The sequence below is a fragment of the Carassius gibelio genome, chromosome A12 (genome assembly GCF_023724105.1).
Source record: "Carassius gibelio isolate Cgi1373 ecotype wild population from Czech Republic chromosome A12, carGib1.2-hapl.c, whole genome shotgun sequence".
In the NCBI taxonomy this organism is placed as follows: Eukaryota; Metazoa; Chordata; class Actinopteri; order Cypriniformes; family Cyprinidae; genus Carassius; species Carassius gibelio.
This window is the reverse complement of record NC_068382.1, coordinates 15,388,465-15,410,567: the sequence shown is the minus strand read 5'-3', so window position 1 is coordinate 15,410,567 and position 22,103 is coordinate 15,388,465. Positions and strand designations below refer to the sequence as shown.

Sequence of the window (22,103 nt, the reverse complement as noted above, 5' to 3'; positions counted from 1 at the left end):
AATTTTTTATTTTGGGGTAAGCTTTTCCTTTAATATTTGATCATTTAATTTGAAAATTCATGATTTTCATGTCAGCAATGAACAGCCCAGTGGCTTCCATAAAAGTGCTTGACAATTTTAAAAGAATAAATTAATAAAAAAATAGTTAAATAACATCAATTCCTTAAACTAAATGGCCTTGGTCATATTTATAGCAAAATGGACATTTAATTTTGCACAATTCTTATCTTCTGAGATTCATGTTGTCTGTGTGAGACCCTCTCAACTCCTGACAGACCCTCCTCCGTGCCATGAATCAATCATGGGATTGGAAACCACATGCATGGAGGTTATATACAGTAGTCTTTTACTTATTTCTTATTGTATAATTAGATATTACATGCCTGCATTTAAGGCTAATTTAATCCTTGAATCTATAGGGGTTATTTGTAACTTAAATTAACCCCTATAGATTCAAGGATATTTACTCTTCTGCTGCAAAACTGCTAGATTTGATTTGGTATTAAAACTGTTTCCTTGTCAGAACCAATACAAAACATTATAAATTACCATTAAAACATCACAAGCGTATTTTGTTGTTATTAACTGATTATGGCTGTATTTAGAATAGAAACAAAGCACGAAAAGGCTAAATATTTCAGCATGAAATAGTTAAATAATTACCAGATGGAACAAAAAATAATAAAAAGTAAAATAATATACTTATGGTCATACTCCTGACTTTCCAGACAGTTTAAAATCTCATTGGAGCACGATACGTATATATAAGTTGGTAATGTTTAAGTACCTCTAGTTTACATTGCTAAAGAGCCTGCGATTGGACGACGAGCATCCGGGACTCCCCCAATAATGACGCAACATCATCTGACCTCGTCTCCAGCGTAAACTGGCTGCTGGTCAAACGCCGTCGAAGTTAGTAAACCTATTAAATATGAAGCAAATACTCAATGGGATTATGACGTCAAAATATTTAAATCTACACCAGCGGGTCTAGACTCTCCTTTGAAATAACATCGAGTTTTTCGACGCGAATCTCTCACGAGCGAATGAATAACGTGGTGCAACGCGGAGCGCATGCTAAACACGATTGCTTAGGTTTGCTAAAAAAGTGCTATGGCGATGCGGCAGTTGTCAAGGGGGATATCGGCGAGCTGGGGGTGTGATTGGCTGATGTAGCCCTGTTGCCTTGGCGACGGTAGGGGGGGTACGGAAGCGTTGCTGTGAGGCGTGATCTCCGCGCTGCGTGGACGGAGGAAGCAGCTGCTGATCTTTTGACACACCGCGAGCGAAAGGCTACCGCATGAAAGCACGGGAGCTTTTGTCGTCGGACGCGACAGTAGAAAGCACGAATGTAAGTAAAAGCTTGTGGGTGTTATTTATAATACTGTTAATTTGAAGGGAATATTATGTGTCGGCACGTTTTTAATCAGATGACAAATATGAAACGTGTCTCGTGAAAAAAAACATCTAGCCAATAACAAGCCATTGAGCTGCCTAATTGTGATGTTTACGTTTTTTTGTAAGAATATTTTTGTTATTCATTTTTCTTATTGAAATATACACTCGTCTGTTTTATTTCCAGAATACATTTATTAACATTTTAGACCATGTGATCTTTCCTAGCTAACTTAGTTGAGTAAAATGCGTGCGTTTGCCGTCGAGTTGACACGAGACCATAAACCAACCACATTCCAGTCATAGTACACTTTTCCTGAAGGAATACTAAAACAACAACAAAAATATATATCCAAGGACTTTTTCTTCGCTGTTTTATGTCGTTAGTTCTGTCGAAGCTTGCCGCGAAGATTTGCTTTAAAGCCACGCATTAGCTTGTCGCTAACTGAAGATCCTCGTTCTGAAGACTGGCCAGCATTCTTCTGACATTATCAGCGGAAGTTTCAGAACGCACGAGCACGACAGGTATGTAGTCATAAAATGTTTTCTAAATAAATTTACAATTCAAACGTCAAGTTGTCGTGAAAGTGCTTTTAAAATCGGAACTTTCAAATAAGAAAAACATTCGAATAGAACGTTATTCGAACGCGCGATAGTCGACTATAACAGCAGAGTAATGCTGAAGGTTACAGTTAAAGGTTACAAATATACATTCAGTTGTGGCGAGTAGTGAGAATCTAGGGCAACTATGTAACACGAGATGTGAGGTTGGGTGCTGTTCTTTTATCTCTTTGTTTTGCTTATCACTTGTGGTTGTACATACGTATTCGTTGAGATCGAAAGCAATGGACTGGTGATAGTTTTGCTCGTGACTTGTTGATGAAATGGGATGTTCTGACGTGGACGTGCACTCATTATTTCCGGCGGTAGATAACGTCTGAGTGACATTGACACGTGGTCCGAGTGAACGCATAGCTGTACTTGGGGAAGAGCTGGGGACTGGTAACACAACTCTTGAGCAGTGTGTCACATGAGCACGTTATTTAGTTCTGCTGTCTACATTTGCACTTTAGACTGTAGTCTCATTCAGGTCATGTTGTGTAGGCAGCGAAAAGGGTTTCTGTGTTGTTAACAGGGTTGTCATGTATGCGCTTTTATTTGCTGTATTTCATTATCTGCGTCCACAGTCTACAGGGTTCAGATGCATAGCTAGCAACATCTGAAAGGGCACAACTGCCTGCAGAGACTTCATTAGTACCGAATCCTGAGCTAATGTAGTGAATGGCAATAGTGTCTGTGCAGTGCTGTTTTCTCTTGAGGGCTTTTGTAGGACACAGCAAATGATCCCTTGCTTATTGCTTCTCTCCTGGCATTAAATGGGAAATTAATTAGTCTCATTATGACTCTCACTATGATAGATAAGATCTGGCTCTTGGCTGTATGCAGTTGCTGTCCCTCTAAAGCTGAAGAAGTTAGAAATGCAGCCAAAACAGTCATTTAAACTCATACAGTGTGCAAGGTTCAAATTTGAACATTTAAATAAATAAAACGTGTGCGTGTTAAAAAAAAAGTTTTTGCTTTATTTTATAAATATATATTCTATTATTTTATTTATAAAAAACATACACCTGGTTAAACCTAGCAGCCAAATACTAATTTTATTATTTTAAATAAAAAAACTAAATAAAGGAGGAACGTATATATACTTAAGAAGTCAACAGTAATTTAATCAATAGTAAAAAACTATCAAGAAAGAAACACAAAAGCACCCTAGACTGTGTAAATTCTTCATTTTCACTGCAAGAGGGGTTTAAAAAAAAACATAAAGTTTCGTCTTATTAAAACCACAAATTTACGTTTGGCAACCCTTCCTGGTTGAGTGGTATAACATGTTAAAGAACATGCAGTTGCTTTCCTCCAAAGACAGTTGAGCATACTTTATTATGCAAGTTAAATGCTCAATATAGAGGTTTTATTTTTTAGTAAAACTCATCAATTTGTCCTAACTCAGTTTGAAAAGCTCATGTCCAAGCTTTTATGCGGCTTGTAATGACCCCTCTTTCCATCCTCTCATTATACCTCCAGCTCCAATCTGCTGTTAGCCTCTTTTTGTTCCTTGATGCCCTCAGCGTTAGACCAGGAGGCTCAACTCGCGTCCCCAGGAGGCTATAATGCTGTTGTTGCCATGGCTACATGGTGACACCGGGGCGTGGTAATCAAATATAGGCGACTGCTCTGGATTTCAGATGTGCAAATGTGTGCTTTTTTTTTTTTTTTTTTTTTTTGTTTGTCTGGACCATGTCAGATCTCACTCCCACCCCAACCCCCCACTCAACATTGTGTTCTCAGATTTTTGTTTAGTAACCTTCACCTCCTTTCTGAAAGGTTGAAGTCAGTAGGCAGTTAGGGCCACTCTATCTATCCATTGACAGTGATGCTAATATCAGCCAGTGCCTTGATGAGGAGAGCTCGCCCCCCAGTACCATAGCCTGTGTCATTCTGGTCACGATAGCCTCCATTGTGTTTTTCACTCCTGTGTGAATAAAGAGGGTGTGTTTAATTGAGACTTTAGGGTGTGACAATGACATGGGATCAAGTCCAGACAGCATGCTGTGAGGATTGTGTGGCGGCCGGCTTGTGTGTATGAATGCTTTAATGCCACTAGCATGTAAAGCTCTAAGAAACATTAACCCTGCTCATATCTTATATTGATGTGTAGGTGTCTGTTTCAGGAGTCAGGACTATATGAATACGGTATACATTTCTAAAAGTTACAGCTCTCTTTTTTTGACACTTAGGGTTCATTTGTGTTTTTTTGATCTGAGATGATGAGATCTGGCTCTTTGGTGTATGCAGTTGCTGTCCCAAAAAAGCTGAAGAAATGAGAAATGCAGCAAAACAGTCATTTAAATGTGTCATATAATGCTTTTTTAAAGATCATTGTTTTGTTTATTTGGTATAACAGAATATTTTGACATGCTTTAACGTTCAAAAAACAAATTTTTCAAATACTGTACATTATTGTAGGTTTTCCATGACCCGCTTCTCTCAAACACGTCATTTATTACAAAGTCCCTCCTGCTGAAAAGCACAGTCTGCTTTGATAGGCCAGCTGACCCAGTGCATTGTGATTGGTCGAACATCGCAAGCACTCGTCAGAAATGTAACGCCCATTTCCCTAATCGCGAGCTTCATCTTTCAAAATAAATGTAAAGACAGTTAATAATGTCCTTAGTTTTACCATCAGTTCAAGCCTGGAAGGGGAACAGATTCACGTTACAAACACAGCTGACTCCGCTTTGTGAACCAGTCTCTCTCTCTCACACACACACACACACGCTCGCAACATGCAAAACTCTGCATTTGAACATTCAATAGCAGATACTTAAATTAATAACAAAACATACTTCCAGTAGTTGATTCTGAAGTGCCAGATTGTCGTAGCAAAGTCAGAATGACCTCCTCTCCTAGTTCACGAAATGGTCGTCCATAAAATGCATTGCTGTTCTGTTGTAAGTAATCTTAAAGATTCCTAAATAAATCTACTTTCGGAAGGCCAAATAAAGTGCTTTTGCTTTTGGCCTAGAAACACACTGTATCTCCCTGACACGACTGCTTCAACACTAACTGTGGTTACTGAAACCACGCCTTCTTTCTATGCGTGAACATTTGTGAGGCATAACGCAAGTATTTCCACATAGTGATGTAGACATGTGGGGCGTGTTTGAATGAGCCATTTTAGGGGGGCGTGGTAGAGTCTTAACTTTGATAGAGAATATCGCTTTAGATACGAGTCTTTAGTCTTTGCTACTTTACAGATCTTCTTTATTCACCTAGAGCTTGTAACACTCCAAAGAGCAAGGAAAGATTGAAATCGCATCATATGTCCCCTTTAAACTCACACACTGTGCAAAAAAAAACTGATTTTATACATTTATATTATTTTATTGATAAAGACATCAATCAATGCAGCCAAATTGCAAATTTTATTGTCATCTTGAATAAAATAAAAAAACTATTAGGGATTATTCACTTTTTTTGGTGAAGAATTCTGTTGCTTCTGTATCTTCATTGCAAGTGAATGATACAACAAATCAGAATTCTCCTTTAATACAAGAGACATTCAGTTGTAATATGCATCTACTGTACACTGAGAATTTGGATGATAAATAACAAATACAAAATATTTGCTCCTGTTATTATCACCTAGCATACATTTTTTTAATACTTAGTGAGGATTAGTGAGCATAAGTGACTTCTTTTTGAAACGTTATAAAACTCCACATTACACAACTTGCATAAAGTGCTGAAGGGGTGTAAAAATACATTTAATTGGCATAGCATTCATTCACAGATTGTCAGAAAATTCAAGTCTAGAGTTAAAGCTATGTGTTCCATTTTAGCAACAATATTTTGTCACAAAAGCACCAAATTGTTGAAAGCCTGAATCAGAAAGAGAAAAGAATGCCAAATGGACTTGTTTCTAAACCGCTGCATTAGAGATTAATTAGAGCCTTTGCAGACAAATTATTGGGAGAGTTTTTGGAATATTAAGTAAACAAGTTTTACATAATGTTAAGAATTTAACAAATGGGAAGCATTTTTAAAATTTAGGAATGCATTTGTTCATAAAATTTGCAAGTTTTAATGGACTCTGCTTACATTGATCAGGAAATTGAAAACATTTTTCTGATTTAAGTTTTGAACTGAATATTTAAAATGGAAGGTGATATGAAACAAACTCAGGCACAGTTCATGTGGTGTCTTTACCACTGTGGATTGCGGCTTTCAAGCTTGCAGCATATGAATGTGTTTAAGAAGCTTTAGCTTTGGAACGTGCTTCGGAAATGTGGAGAAAACTAGCCCCAAACTAACTGACAACAACGGGCTCTTTGTATTGTGTGATTTGTTTTATGGTTTCTTAGAGCTTATTGTGACTGGAACTAAATTCATAAGTCTCTGTCATATTTCTCCTTGACATCAAAGAGAATACCTGGTTTTGGGTTAAAAGTAAAACAGCAGTTAATCTCTTGCTGTTTCTAATAGGGCTAGGTGACCTTCCTGCTGGGCTTTTAGATCAGCTTTCACAAATCAGTGGAGATGCACTGGGAGCTTTTGAGTCATGATACTTGACAGACCAATACCAACCACTACAGGAATCAGAATGGAAAACAGCTTGGTTTTAAGGAGAAACCTCCAATTCAAACGGCTGTCTAAGCATCCTTAAACACACAGAAGATCCCTTGATCTCCATCTCCAACTGTTTTATTACAGATGAACATGCTCTTCCCCGTGCTCTGTTCTGCAAACATCAGCAGTTCAATACTAATTTAAATCCTTCTTCAAATTTTGATGGAAATTAGTTTGTGAATGGCGGTTGTTCTTTGTAATAATCAGTTTTTGAGGAAAATATGGTGCATGCAAAAGGTGCTTCTCTGCTTTAGTGAATTTTATAGGACGTTGCTGTGTATTTGCTAAGGAGTCCTCAGTGTTTTTTAGTCAGTTGCTAGGGTGTTCAGAGTGATTTTTAAAGTCTTGTTAGGTGTTTGCTTTCAGCCCAAGTTGATAGAGCCCACCTCCAAATCTCTGAAATGGCTTGAGTGCATATTTCAATGCATGTTTATGGGATTTTTCACCTGTTTTATAATCTATCCATGGTGAAGAACATTAGCATCACTCCTCAACAAGCCTTGAAAGGTGCGGGAGTTACATTCCACTTTAGAATCACTAATAATTATTATTTCCTTCAAGTTAGCTCATAGCTAATTTATTGTTGTCAGTGTGAAATGAAAATCGTCCCTATGTCCTAAATGTTTATCTTATTGTAAACAATACAATACATAGTACATTTTTTAATACCATTAAAATACCATGACTCAATCTGAAATGGCAGACTTCTTTCTGGTGATGTATGCCGGACTTCTCCATCACAGTGTGGAAGAGAAGATCTGTAATGCCAATCAGTGACATTAAATATATGCCAAAGGTTTCCCAGAGGGCCTAGGGAATTAAAAGGGTACTTAGTTGTATTTCAAAGCTGCCCATCCCATTGACCAAAGTTTACTCATAGTCTGTTAGTTTGGGCATATTTTTATTTGAAGTAGTTAAGACTAAGAGTGGTTAAGTGTCTGTCTGTGTGGACAGATGGCGAGGTGATGTGCTGAGGAGCCTGTTGGAGGGAGTTAGATTTGTCTTGCTAAGGCTGACTACACACTTGGAAGATTTTAAGGCTGATTTTTAAGCCTTATTTGTCTGTTCTGTCCCATGGTTTTAAAATCGGTTAAAATTGGTTTGATTACAGGGCTGCAGAATATTTGGAAAAAATCTCATTGTTATTTATTTATTTGTTTTTCCATCTTTCTGTAGTTCAAAACATACATACAAAAATGTTAATGTTAATATTAAACAAAAGAATAAATGTATTGCAGTAATGCTGTTGTACTGTACAATAAAAAATAAAGTATATTTGATTAGCTTTAATTACAGCTGTAAAATCGCAATAATATTTGTTAATTTCTTCATTTTCAATCTTTAAACCATTGAGCTTTTATTTTTTTGGATTACCAGCAAATACATAAATGTGGCCCTCGACCACAAAACCAGTCTTAAGTCACTGCGGTATATTTGTAGCAATAGCCAAAAATACAGTGAATGGGTCAAAATTATCCATTTTTCTTTCACGCCAAAAATCATTAGGATATTAAGTAAAGATCATGTTCCATGAAGATATTTAGTAAATGTCCTACTGTATATATATTAAAACTTAATTTTTGATTAGTAATATGCATTCCTAAGAACATCATTTGGACAACTTTAAAGGTGATTTTCTCAGTACTTTCAAATATTTGTATCTTGGCCAAATATTGTCCTATCCATACATCAATGGAAAGCTTATTTATTCAGCTTTCATATGATGCATAAATCTCAATTTAAAAAAAAATTGGTTTCAGAGTGAAGTGTGGTACTATGTTCTTGTGCACACTGAGACACAGTATCTCTGAAATCACAGTGGATATATTTTAATATTGTAATATTTATTCATCTATTTTTCACGCAGTAGGCCATATCAGGATAATGATTTATTTTTTTTAAGTGCCGTGACGTACAGCCAAGTATGGTGACCCATACTCAGAATTTGTGCTCTGCATTTAACCCATCCGAAGTGCACACACACAGCAGTGAACAAACACCCAGAGCAGTGGGCAGCCATTTATGCTGCGGCACCCGGGGAGCAATTGGGGGTTCGGTGCCTTGCTCAAGGGCACCTAAGACGTGGTATTGCCGGCCCGAGACTCGAACTCAAAACCCTAGGGTTCGGAGTCAGACTCTCTAACCACTAGGCCACGACTTTCCCTTCAAAAGATATCATGCAGCCCTAATTTCAGCTAAATTATCATTTAATCATCCTCAAACAAAAATGGCTTTCGTACATTTATAAACACAAATGTTGAACACAAACAGAAAGCATTTTCAGGGAATAATGGCTTAAATTTTGATCTGATTTTCCCCTTTTTGCAATTGGATGGCCTTTGGTTTCCAATCTCTTATCATTGTATGGAAAAGCACAGCATGAATATTCTTCAAAGCATCTCCTTTTGCGTTTCACAGATAAAGAAAGTCAAACGGGTTTGGAACGACACGGGCATTGGTAAATGATCACAGTCGTTGTTTTGGAGTGAACTATCGCTTCAACTTTGTGGAAAAGCTGTTTTTTGTTGACACCTTTTGTTACAGTACTCATGTATAGAGGAAGGTGTTTATTTGTGTCTGGGGTGTTTTGAATGGCCTGAAAGAGGAAGTGGAACCCCCTCCCTGTGCCCTTCACTCTATTCACCAGAGTGGGAGAGAGAATGATTCAGAGCAGCACTTTATGTGATTATTTATTTATTGATGGACTGTATGGTTTCCATGGCAGTGGATATAATAGTAGGCAGAGAAAGCTTCACTCTCCTAGGCACTCAGCCCTCTTTTACTTGAGCTGATGCCTGATGATTTATTTATAAATATTCTGTGTGCTTTCCATGGCTGTCCATTAAAGCCGGTCACTTAGTCTGTGGCAGGTAGATTTCTGATTGATCTCTGTGAGTTTCTTCAAGCTGTACGGAGCCACCATCACTTATCCTCTTTATCTTTGTCTGTCTTATTACGTGGAGCTGTTAACAATGATTGTCTAAGACCCCTAGAGTACACACTTTGGTTGTTCTGGTGTGGTATCATCTTAAAGATGAGGCTCATGGTTCTCAGACACTTCAGTAGACATCTAGGAGGCCCTTAACTCCGTTTTAAAGGGCCTCTTAATTCTCTCAAGAGAAATGGTGCAGGCACTGAGATAAGGGCTAAAACAAGTCGGAAAAACTAAGACTTTTAAATGCATTACTATGACTGGTTTAATTTATCACCTGAAATGATCTATTACCTAAACTGAATTTACAAATGTTTCATTAATGATTTATTTGTGATTTGACAGTTGTAGTAACCAGTGCACACTTTCTGATCTCTCCAATACCCTTCACTTCCACAGACCCTCCAGGTTTGATGGGTCCGATAATCGGGATGTCTCCAGATAAGAAAGCCGAATCTCCTGGAGCACAGGGTGTGTGTGGAGCTGGGACTCTTCCTGAAGCAGAGAGTGCTTCCAGTCCCATGGCTACCAGTCTGGATCAGATTGGTCGGGCTGGAGTATTGAGTGTGGTTGCGGGTGAGTCTGAAGATGATGAACTAACCAACTTGAACTGGCTTCATGAGAACTTGCTGCAGAACTTCACGCTCGGAGGCGAGCCGCAGCCCACCAACAGCCCGCTGTTTGACATCGAGGGAGGCGGTGGGTCGCCTCACAGCAACACCACCTCGTCCACCTCCTCTGTCTCTCCGGGAAGCGAGAGAGATCCTTACAAGTCAAAGCCTCCCTTCTCTTTCTCCTTACTGATATACATGGCTATTGAGCAGTCGCCCAGCAAATCTCTCCCAGTGAAGGACATCTATGGCTGGATCCTCAAACATTTTCCATATTTCTCTAGTGCCCCCACTGGCTGGAAGAACTCAGTGCGCCACAACCTGTCCCTAAACAAGTGCTTCCGCAAAGTAGAGCGAAGCATAGGAAAGGTAAGAATGTAATAAAAATTTACATTCTCATGTCCATGACATTCAGCCAGTCATTAACAAATAAAACATGTAATAAATGCAGACAGGGAATGGATGCACTATATGTATCAAGTAGGGATATGTCCATAATTTGAATTGTAATACATAACCATAATGGTTGTCAGTATTACAGTTTGTATTGTCTTTTTTTTCTCTCCAGTCATTATTGCATATTTAATTGTGGACCAGAGTTCTAATTGTTAACTAAATGTAAAAGTATTTAAAATAATTCATAAATTTAAATTAAGTTAAAAAGTAAAATTGAAAAATAATATTAAAATAAAGTAAATATAAGAATAAAAACCTGAAAGATTCTCTTGGCAACTAACTGAAATAGAATGAGTTTAATTTGATGAACTAAAACTGAATTAATTCTGAATATAAATATTTTTAAAAAGCTAATAAAAACAACAAAATTACCAAAACTAAAATAAAAACCGAAATATAGAAATAAAAGCAAATTCAAAATATTAATAAATATCATAATTGTATATAAATAATACTAAAATAAAACCCTTGTAAACACTGATTTCATTCTTTTTTTTATTAACATTTTGGTGCTTTTGCTTTTTGTTAAATGTAACCTTTAGCAAAGGTATATATATTTTATAATGTATTAATTTTTTACAATTTTCTAATGCCTTTACTAGTAGCATTTGAATTGATTAATTTTAGTTTTTTAATTCTTAATATACAAGACAAATATATATTTTAAGAGTATTTTAATATTAGCAATGTATTGGTAATTGGCCATAATCCATAAATTGCATAAAATAATTTTCGGCAAGCCATTGTCAGCCAGAAGTTTTTGCATAAAGGACTTACTGTAATTTATCTCTAAAATAATTAAATAAATGGAGTTAAAGTTATTTTTTTATGTGTGACCGCATAGTGCTACAACAGACATGAAACTATCACAGTGAGACAACGCTCAAATGCAGTTCGGTGGCCATTACAGAAAAAAACTCTCTGACCTCAGAAAGCTGCAACTGACCAATCAGAATCAAGTATTCCAGTGAGCCTTGTAATAAATTAGAACACCTTCTTTTTCTGAAGAGCAGTTCACACAACATTGCTTCAGAGCACTCGCTCAGACGTTTAACTAACTGGGTCAGTGTATAAAGAAGTGCACGACTGATTGCAGTGTACTAACAGGGTTGTCAAGAGGGATAATGCTTTAGGGCTTTTTTAAAACCCGATGTGTTCAAAGCAGAGCACACAGCCAGTTAAATGAACTGAGGCAGATGTTTTCATTTCTTATACGCGGACCGTAGATGGCAAAATGATTTATGGAATGGTGCGGACAGTATGTTTCATTAATGTGTGACATTGTGTGAATCTGTGGGTTTCATATGTCTCAGCCCTGGTGTCTGTTACCATGGCAATGTTTCCTCTTTCCTGTTTATGAGCACTGCTAGTGAAGCGAGTCAAGGTCATATTCCCCCTGCAGGACCACACCTCAGACAAAGGGTGATGAGTCCTTTATTCTCACACACAAATACTCCCATGCAAACACTATAGGAGCCACCGTTACACATGCTTCCCATGTGGTCATTATAGCTTCATGATGGTTTAAAATAATCATTTGCAGCTAATGTATGATGTGCTTATGCGCAGTGGACATAGAGAGAGCCAGATGGTCCTGTTGTCAATTTAACCTGAGCTTTCTCCTCACCCCAGCATGCTGATTTCATGCTTGCTTCTTGCGGTTCTGACTCCTCCCCTCTCTGCCCCTTCTAGACCAATGGGAAAGGCTCTCTGTGGTGTGTTCACCCTGAGTTCCGGCCCATGCTGATGCAAGCCCTGAAGAAACAGCACTTCCCGAATGCACATGTCTTCTGCACTCCCCCCGCATCCCCTCCTAGGTAAAAACACTGGCCTGATTATGTGACAAATGGATAATTCTGACATTTATCCAGGTTTCAGTCGTCTTACTAGGATAGTAAGCATACTGCTTGCTAGGATTTCAGTGATTTACTCTATGAACGGTCACAGACAAGCACTTCCAGTGTAGACAGCTTTGTTGAACATAATGGGAGCGAATTAGTTTTGATGTGTCACGATACTTCGCTTATGTTTAATGTGGGTTAGTTACCAAAAATAGTCCAGCTTTTTGCATTTATATGAAATGTATATTCAGCTGCGGTCAAAGGTGGGTGTATTAGTTGTCTTATATGTTGTTTTTCCTATGTATTTATAATATAGTAAATCTTTAAACTGATTGTGAATGGATTGGCTTTTGAATCAAACAGTTTAATTTAAATTCATTAACACAAATTTTAAGAAGTACTTTAGACAGTTTTTTTTATTTTTTATTTGCATTGTATTGCTATTCATTTTTCCTCAAACTCCTAATTTGCCGTTTATTTATATATACTAAGGTAGTTGTTAACTTAAGGTATTGGGTAGGGATTTAAAATGTAGTCATGCAGAAAAAGTCATTAATATGTGCTTTTTATGTAACAATAAACAGCCAATATGCTAGTATTATACATGCTAATAAGCAACTAGTTAATAGTGAAAATTGGTCTTTTTAAAATAATATTGCTATTTATGTAATTTATTTTAAATATGGTACACAAATATGTAAATAAATAATGGTTATAATATATATATATATACTGTATAATATATATAATGAATGAAAAGATATTTAACAAATCTGTTTTATTACTGGGTGATTCAACCCAACATACTGATGTTTTACCAGCTAAGATCAGCACTTTGAGTTTCTGATGTGAGCATAAGTATTGGAACAATTGCCTCACAGGCCTTATATGTGTTCAGCTGTGTCCTGTTGCATTTATTCTTCAGATATTAAAAGCAGGGAATGTGTCTTATCTGTTATATCCATTGCTTCTGCATTCTAAGTCTTGCATTCAATGATGACACACACAAACCAGGATGAAGACGAGGAAGCCAACTCTGAAAGAAAAGCAAGCAATTTGGATGCTAAAAGAAAATAGGAGGTCAATTAGAACTATAGGAAAAAGGGCATGGAGAAATGAAGACTTTGGAAACTATCTGCAACATCAGCAACCAAGTAGTTGATGACAGAAAAATCATAAAAGCTGTGAAAATGAACCCTAAAATACATGTCTGTAAAATCTCCAACAACCTCCAGAAAGCTGGGGTGATGCTCTGTCAATATACAGTCCGCAGAAGAATTTGACACAGAATTACAGAAGCTACACAGCAAGATGCAAACCTCTGATCAGGACCAAAGATAGAAAGGCAAGATTCTTCAAAAATGTGAGCCAGTAGAGTTTTGGAAATGAGTTGATGGACCGATGAGACAAAGATTAACCTTTATCTAAGTGATTGGAAAGCAAAAGTGTGGAGAAAAAAGGGAACTGCAAATGATCTTAAGCATACAACCTCATCTGTAAAGCGTGGTGGAGGTGGTGTCATTGCATGGACATGCATCTCTAGAACAGGACCTCTTCATTTTAATGATGACTTAATGTATGATGGTAGTAGCAGTATGAATTTGGAAGGATACAAGATCCTCTTGGCTACCAATATTCAAGAAAATGCCACCAAACTGATTAGAAAGCACTTCATATTGGATCAGGACAAAGACTAGAGACAGAAACTCCTCAAAACAAGCAACAGTTGGAATTGGCTGCAGAGTCTGGTTATGTCTATGGGTTGCAAACTCACTGCTCTGATTGCATGCAAGGAATTTGCAACTAAATATTAGCTTTTAATCTTTTATATCTGCCTCAAATTCAACCTTTCCAATACTTATGCTCAGATTAAATTGTGGGATGAACTGTAAAAGTGCTGTCCTTTTTATTTGGTAAAACGGGTGTGTGTCTAAAGGCCTAATAATAAAATGTGACATTCTTTAGTTTTGTTGCATATTCATCCTTTAATCATATTTGTCTTTACTCAAGATTTGTTAATTATCTTCTCATGCTTTCTCTCTCTTCTATAGTGCCTCGTCTCCTCCTCATCATCTTTTCACATCAGAGCAGGGCTGTGCCCTAAAAGGTTAGTATACTTAATCAAGCCTGATCGGAAAAAATCTATGACCTGGTCACATCTTTTTCACACCATTATTAGACGTATCATCACACAATGAAGCCTACCACTCATCTCAACTCATTGTGTTCCTCTCGCCCCATACTTGGTGCTTCTAAACTGTGCACATAGATGCCATCTCTTTCCTGTATTTGGTAACCTTGACAACAAAGGCACTGGTACTTCGAAATTAGAGAGAGACTTTTTCGCTCCTGGGTGGAAGTGACTCATTCACTTAAACACACACACAAACACATCACGTAGTCGATACTTGTTTGCATCAAACATTTCTTTCTCTTTACAGAATGTGATTTTGATGCTGCCACTGCCATGATGCTGTTAAAATCTGCCTTTGAGCAGAACATAGACTCATGTAAGAAAACACCATCACATATACCAACACATAATTTTTGTCTTATTTTGTTTGTCCCTTCTTTTTATTCATGTTTTACATCAGGTTTATTTTAATCAAGATATGCATCTAGGTACTTGTTCACATAATCACAGCAATCACGTGTATGTGTTTATTGGCTTTAAACGGATCAACCAATTAAAAATAGTTTTAGAACAATCTATTTGTTACATTTGTATTTCAAAGAAAGGCTGTTCTTTAGAGTATTGCTTTATTTTATTATATAATATAAGCAAAACTGTTTTCAACATTGGTGTTAATAATAAAAAAAATCTTTAGCACTTTATTGTCGCTGCATATTAAAATAATTTCATATGAAATAGACTGAGGTAATGAAACTGCATCATTGCTTCTCAGGTGTTTGGTCATCTCAGGTCTTTGTAAGTGCTGGATCCAGACTGAAAATTGTTTTAACTCCTAGTTAGAAACAGATAAACAAATTGAGACATAATTAGCATAGCTGCTGTTCCGACCAAGCCAAAATGATTTGTTCAACCCAAGCTAAGTAATAATAATGTGCATTTGATCAGTTATAACTGCAGTACATTGTAAGATGCATTATTTGAATGCTTGGCCAAAGAGATGTGTGTTTAACCTAGATTTAAACAGACAGAATGTGTCTGAACCACAAATGTCATCAGAAAAACTGTTCCAAAGTTTGAGAGCCATTGGCAGTTTCTAAAATGGATGAATGCTGTTTTTGTAACATGGGAAATATGATTTTCAAAAGACAAGTTGCTGTTTAATATAACACCCAGATTTTGACCCAGATTTTTGAGTACACGCATCAACTAGTACACGCATCTAGTTGAAAATTTTAATCCAAGAAATTCTGTGTACTGTTTTTTTGGTCCAATAAGTAATATCTCTGTCTTATCCGAATTTAATAGTAAAAACATATTGTTCATCTAATCTTTTAAAAACATTATACACTCCTTTAGCTTAGATAATTTAGAATTTTAATCTGGTATTGTTGTGATGTATATATTTGAGTATAATTAGCTTAACAATGGAAACTAATTCCGTATTTGTTTTTAAATAATATTACCAAGGAGTAAACATGTATATTGAAAATAGCAGAGGAACTAGGACAGATCCTTGTGGCACTCTATACTTTACTGTTTATAATTGAGATGACTACTTGTTTAAATCAACAAAGTGATAGCGATTATACAGGGAAGATCTATTCTAAACCAACTTAAACCCACCCTTGAACACCTGTATAAATTTGTAATAAATCTATGAGTATGTCATGATCATGATGTCGAATGCAGCACAAAGATCAAGTAATACTAGGAATGAGATGCGGCCTTGGTCTGACACAAGAAGCAAGTAATTTGTAATTTTAACAAGTGCCGTTTCTGTGTTGTGATGGGGCCTAAATAAGTATTTGATCCCCTACCTACCAGCAAGAATTCTGGCTCCTAAAGACTGGTTGCGTGCCAATGTGTGAAGAACGATAAGTCCTGCAACTTTAAGAAGTTATTCCTAATGTTGGCTCATTAGGTGTATAAGACCTGTCCACACAATCTGTATCTTCCATTCAAACCTCTCCCACCACCATGGGCAAGACCAAAGAGCTGTCAAAGGATGTCGGAGACAAGATTGTAGATATTGAAAGCTAGATAATTACGAAAAAGGTAAGGGATCAGCTCCAAAATTCATGGGAGGAGCTTGTTAATGATCGTAAGGCAGTTGGGACCACTGTCACCAAGCAAAACATTGGTAACACACTATGCTGCATTGAACTGAAATCCTGCAGTGCCTGCAAGGTCCCCTTGCTCAATAAGGCACCTGTAAAGGCCTGTTTAAAATTTGCCAAAGAACATCAAAATGATTCAGAGAAGACTTGGGAGAAAGTGGTCAGATGAGCCCAAAATTGAGCTCTTTGGCATTAACTCGACTCGCCGTGTTTGGAGGGAGAGAAATGCTGACTATGACCCCAAGAACACCATCCCTACAGTCAAGCACAGAGGTGGGAACCTTATGCTTTGGGGCTGTTTTTCTGAAAAAAGATTCCTCCTGAGATGTATGCAAGCCTGGTGACCAACTACAAAAAACGTCTTACCTCTTTGCTTGCCAACAAAGGTTTCTGCACCAATACGAAATCATGTTTTGCTTGGGGATCAAATACTTGTTTCACTTACTGAAATGCAAATCAAATTCTAACCTTTATATGATGTGTTTTTTCTAGATTCTTTTGGGGGGGGGGGGGGGTATTCTGTTTATAAGTAAAAAAAAAAAAAAAAAAACCTACCGTAAAAAATACATGACCTTAATTTCTTTGTAAATGGCCAAAGTTACTAAATTAGCACAGGATCAAATATATATTTTCCCCACTGTACTGTGTGTGTGTGTGTGTGTAACGATTTCTTTTGGTTTGTTTCTATCAAGTTCCAAATATAATAAACTAAAAATTGTGTTAATTCAAATAGAAGAACATAATTAAATTTGACTTTAATAATCAAAATAAATGATAAATTAAATACTTTTAATGGATTATCCTCAAATATTAATTATGTAAGCACATTTTTAAGCAAAATATTTTGATAAAATGTTATTTCAATGAAAAATCTGAACATTAATATATTTATATAAATGTGAACATTATAAATGTAGGATGTGTATCTACTATTGTGCTTCTGTATAAATTACTTGTTCCGTATCGTATAGTTTTGTTCATACTGTTATTCATAATATTGTCTCTGATCATCAGTTATCACTCTGCTTATGATGTTTTAGACCCAGATGACCAAGAAGGACCCATAGATCTCTCTCGAAGGGACTTGGTGGTTGTGAGTCGAGATCCAAAGCAGGATCACAACTACAGCAGCACCCCTGTCCCGCCCTGCCCTCGCCAGATGCCTCTGTCACAGCCGGTCAACTTCAGCCTGGCTCTGCACCATGATCAGGAGAGAGAAGGCCAGGCCCAATGGCCACACAGCCCACTGCAGGATCCACTTTTAGGGAAGAGGAGCAGAAGAGATTGTCGGCCAGATGTGGATGAAGAGCTCAAGGAGGCAGCTGGCTCTCTCCTACACCTGGCTGGTATTCGCACAAGTTTAGTCGCCTCAAGACGCAAGAGCAGGAAACTCAGTAGGAAATGATCAGTAGGATTCTGTAACTCTATCCTCTGGCCTGTCCAACCTCTCTCTTCTGGTTTGGTGCATCTTCCTTCTTGTGTGGAATTGTTGGGATGTTTTCTTTCCTTTCGTCTTTTTAACTGGGATATCATTCTGGTCCACTCATCAAACATGGCAATACTACAAACACAGGAGAGAAAAGCCATACTAAAAGGTTTTATCTACAAAAAAGAAAAGAAAAAGGAAACCGATTTGAATGAATGGCCCATATCATTTGAGTTTAACAGTAAGAGAGTTTGAAGATGTTAATCATAAAAGAAAGACAGAGAGAGAGAGAGACACTGGTTAAAAAAAAAAAAAAAAAAAAAACTTCAAGATTTGCATGCTTCCACCTCTAAATCAACACAAACTTATTTATATGGAAAATTAATGCATGGATTTTAAAAGCTCCCAAGACCTCTCATGCTTCTCAACTATAGAGGGAAAGACTGCTTAAAAAAGTGAAATTTGAAAGTGCCATTGATTTTGGATCATAATGTAAACATGATACAAAATAAGAAATGCAATAATTAGTTGACCTAAATACCTGTAATTATTTTATTTTTGTACTGCTTGTTTATATCTCGTGTGTTGGTGACGGCATGCCCCTGGGAGCCTTTTGCTGCCGCAGTTATGATGTCAAAACCATGTGGCTCCTCCCGTGCATCCTGATTGGATCGGTATTGCATCCCCATCCTGACCACTATGACTGGAGAACAGCTTGAAGGATACAGCTTTTGTTGCATGCACATCAGCCACAATGTTTCTCAGATGCTAGCAGTCTGTATAATCAGGTTTTGTGCTTTTCCATGTGAACTGCCTTGATTGAATCATTGCCCATGCACATATTGCTTGCTTTTGGAGCATACTAACTAGCGGCCAATCAAAACAAGAACCTCTTTACCTCTACTGTAAGATTTGAGCCAATCTCTCCCCTTCCTGCTCTGACTTTTTGGGTCACTTCTACCCAAATCAGGCCTTTTTGTTGCTGCTCATCTTTTTCTTGGTTTAAACTGTGTGACAAAGTCTCCAGCAGGGGGAGCTCTGTGAATCGCCATGTTCCATTGCTGCTTTTGAACTGGCGCTGTGCTGCTCCAGACCTCCAGAGAGTTCCCAGGGATTCAGATGAAACCAGAGACAATGTGAACTGCACAGTAAATGCGCCTGCAAGCAGAGACAAAGACATTCTCCCTTCTTTAAAGCTTCTGGATGGTCCGGTTCATGGGAGAAAGGACCACAGGAAGTGAAGCTGGGGAGAGTGGACCGTATATTTGAGGAGCATGACAGTAATGGGAGAGAGCCTACTGGATGTGAACTGAGAATTGTGCCACTAAGAACTCTTCTGACTCCCGGCCATGTTTAACCCAAAGTGGTGTTTTTTTTTTTTGTCCCCTTTGAGACTGCCAAAGTTGCTGCTCTTAAAACTTGCCTGGCTGTGCGTTCCCTGTGATCTAGAATGTTTGTTTGTTTAATATCAGGTTTTTAAGTGTTCGTTTGAGGCTACATTAGGATTTTATATACCCAGGCATGTGAAATTGTGAAGTATAACTGCCCTTTGCCCCCCAACACTGGCAAACCTGAACTTTCTGTTTTGAGTTGATTACTTTAAAACTGCCTATCCTTATGAAGCTCTTTCCCTGTCACTTTAACCATGGCTGCCAATCAGTACCCTCCCAGCTGTACATAGTGCTAATTACAGAATGCAAGTATTAATGCAGGGAGGGGGACCGAGCAGTAGTTTTAGAATTTAAGGCCAATTCTAAAAACAGCTGCCTATTAATTATTGTTATTATTATTATTAAGATGAGGTCCACTAACTGAGTTGCCACTTCGCCATCAATTTCGACATGTTCTTCTGCCATATATATGTGGCAGTCTGAACCTGATTTTTTGATTTTGTAAGCTAACCTCTGTTAATAAAAGGTTTATAAAGTTTATTTTTGCCAAAGATATGCAATTGTTGCATTATATACGGTTATTAAATAAATAAAATAGTTTTTCTTTTTACTGATTTAGTGTTTGTTGTTCACTTTCCCACATATGTCTGCTGAAGATCTCTTCATCTGGAAAGCATCTGCTGTGTACAAACATCTGATAGATCTATAAGATGTCAGTTTAACAAACATTTTAAATCATAAACCTCTTTAAAGACCTCTTCTAAATGTCTATTTGACATCCGATAGGAAACGCCCTATAGACATATACTGTATTCCAGATGAGGAAATAATCTTTAAAAAAAAATAAAAATACGTCATGCAGATATGTCAAATAGACATCTCTATAATGTAAGTGTGCTGTCTGGGTATATCATCTGTCATTTAAGAGTGTAAAATGGCTTTTTCTCAAACAAACAAGAGACCTGAAGTAATTAATTTCCAATGTAGAGGCTGGTTCATATGTGTATGTGGAAGTTTCGAATTAGATTTTTTTTAACACCATTTCTATAAAATGAACGGTTATTAATACTTCTGTTCAAATTCATATATTCATTATTTATTTTCCATGGTAAATAGGCAGAAGGTAATGGCTGCTTCAGACCATTTCGAAAGTTCCTTGTGACTGCCACTATGGGGTAAATTGAGACAATCATGAACCTCTTTTCCTGAGTAACCAATGCACGTTGCCATGATGGACTCTAACATCCGTTTTGATGCTCTCTTGAAATGGGGATAAAAAGATGGACTGAATTAATTAAACAGAAACATTTTAAATACAACTAAATATAAAAAGTGTGCCTTGCTATGGTCCATATAAATTACTAAATGAATACTGCTGGAATATACACTTCAGTGCTATTTTTTGAAAAATGGTAAGTGAAAATTAAATGGAATAATGTTTCAAACAGTACCATATAACATAAGAAATAATCCCTGCCTTTATTGCATTTTTGATCCAGTATGTCTAAAAATTGTCAACGTTTGCTGGTCCAATCAATTAATGAGCCATGAAAGAGGTGTAAATCACAGCTGAGCTGATATTCTTTCAGGATCATCCATCACACTGTAACGGGAAGGTCACGTCAAGCGCATTGCATTTTGCAATGATCTTCCACAAGCTTTTCACCTTGGGTAATGTATGCATACAGAATATTTGCATACTTACTGGCGTGCACAGAATATATACACTATTATGGAGCAATACTAAGTAGTATGCAAGTATGCATGTCTTGCTTTGTGCTTTTGGAGGATTGCAGCGCCACCCAGTGTTCAGTTGTAGTCAAGTACTTGATATTCACAGAAATCCTGAAACACTTATGTACTTAATACATTAAATATTCACTAATTATTGTAAAAGCATGTATTTTGTGCTGAAGCTTGGTCCTCACTGTGGTGTAGGAATTTAAATGTAAAGTAGGCCACAGGCATGGGTTTTTAGAAGTAATGATTATCTCCTAAAATGTATTTTTTTTAAATGATTTGAAAGTTATAATGGTCGCAGTAACTGCTCTCTGCATTCTCTGTGTGTGGTTTGCTCACAGTCTGCTGTTCCCTTGACTTGCGGTATTGAACTCCTGGCCTTGATACATGAGCCATATCTTCATAACAGATTCCTCGTTTTTTTTTTTTTTTGTGTGTGTGGACTTCCTCGGCCCATCTGAGGTTTGAGTTCAAGGTGCTGTATTGCACAGCTGCTGTAACTGCCACACACTCCCATTGCTCCACTCCAACACTGAGGCAAACATTGCTGCCGCCAAAAAAAAAAAAAAGAAAAAGGCAGAACAACAGCTCTCTGTCTCAGAGCTTAAACATTATTGCAGGTGCAAAGATAACAGAGTCAAGACTTGGAGAGAGGGAAACTCTCCTAACTTGGAATTTATATTGTGCCTGATTCATGTAAGCAGACTCCGCTTTACTTTCTTGTAGATGTCCAGTGAAGGATTCATTAGCTGTACCATAAGTCCATTCAACTTAACACTCTTATACTTTCCCTGAGATCCTCTCTCATACTGCGGTTGGCCTGCGAGGTTATTGTGACCTTGAACAAATCATTCCATGCAGTGCTAAAGG

The 22,103-nt window shown here is 37.3% G+C and overlaps 1 protein-coding gene across 3 annotated transcripts; it reads left to right on the top strand.

Annotated features, from left to right (window-relative positions):
* The first annotated feature begins 813 nt into the window (after positions 1 to 813).
* On the top strand, positions 814 to 20,107 carry LOC128025261 (forkhead box protein N2). 3 transcript variants are annotated; one of them, XM_052611451.1, is made up of 7 exons: positions 937 to 1,351; positions 1,783 to 1,920; positions 9,917 to 10,497; positions 12,277 to 12,401; positions 14,477 to 14,532; positions 14,867 to 14,935; positions 17,717 to 20,107. In XM_052611451.1, exons 3-7 carry the CDS (start codon positions 9,931 to 9,933, stop codon positions 18,079 to 18,081), a joined length of 1,182 nt encoding a protein of 393 aa, XP_052467411.1. In that variant the 5' UTR covers positions 937 to 1,351; positions 1,783 to 1,920; positions 9,917 to 9,930; the 3' UTR covers positions 18,082 to 20,107. The 3 variants fall into 3 exon arrangements, with proteins under 3 accessions (XP_052467412.1, XP_052467411.1, XP_052467410.1); XM_052611452.1 differs by lacking the exons at positions 937 to 1,351; positions 1,783 to 1,920 and adding an exon at positions 814 to 912; XM_052611450.1 differs by lacking the exon at positions 1,783 to 1,920 and having other exon boundaries at positions 939 to 1,351.
* The last annotated feature ends 1,996 nt before the right edge of the window (positions 20,108 to 22,103 follow it).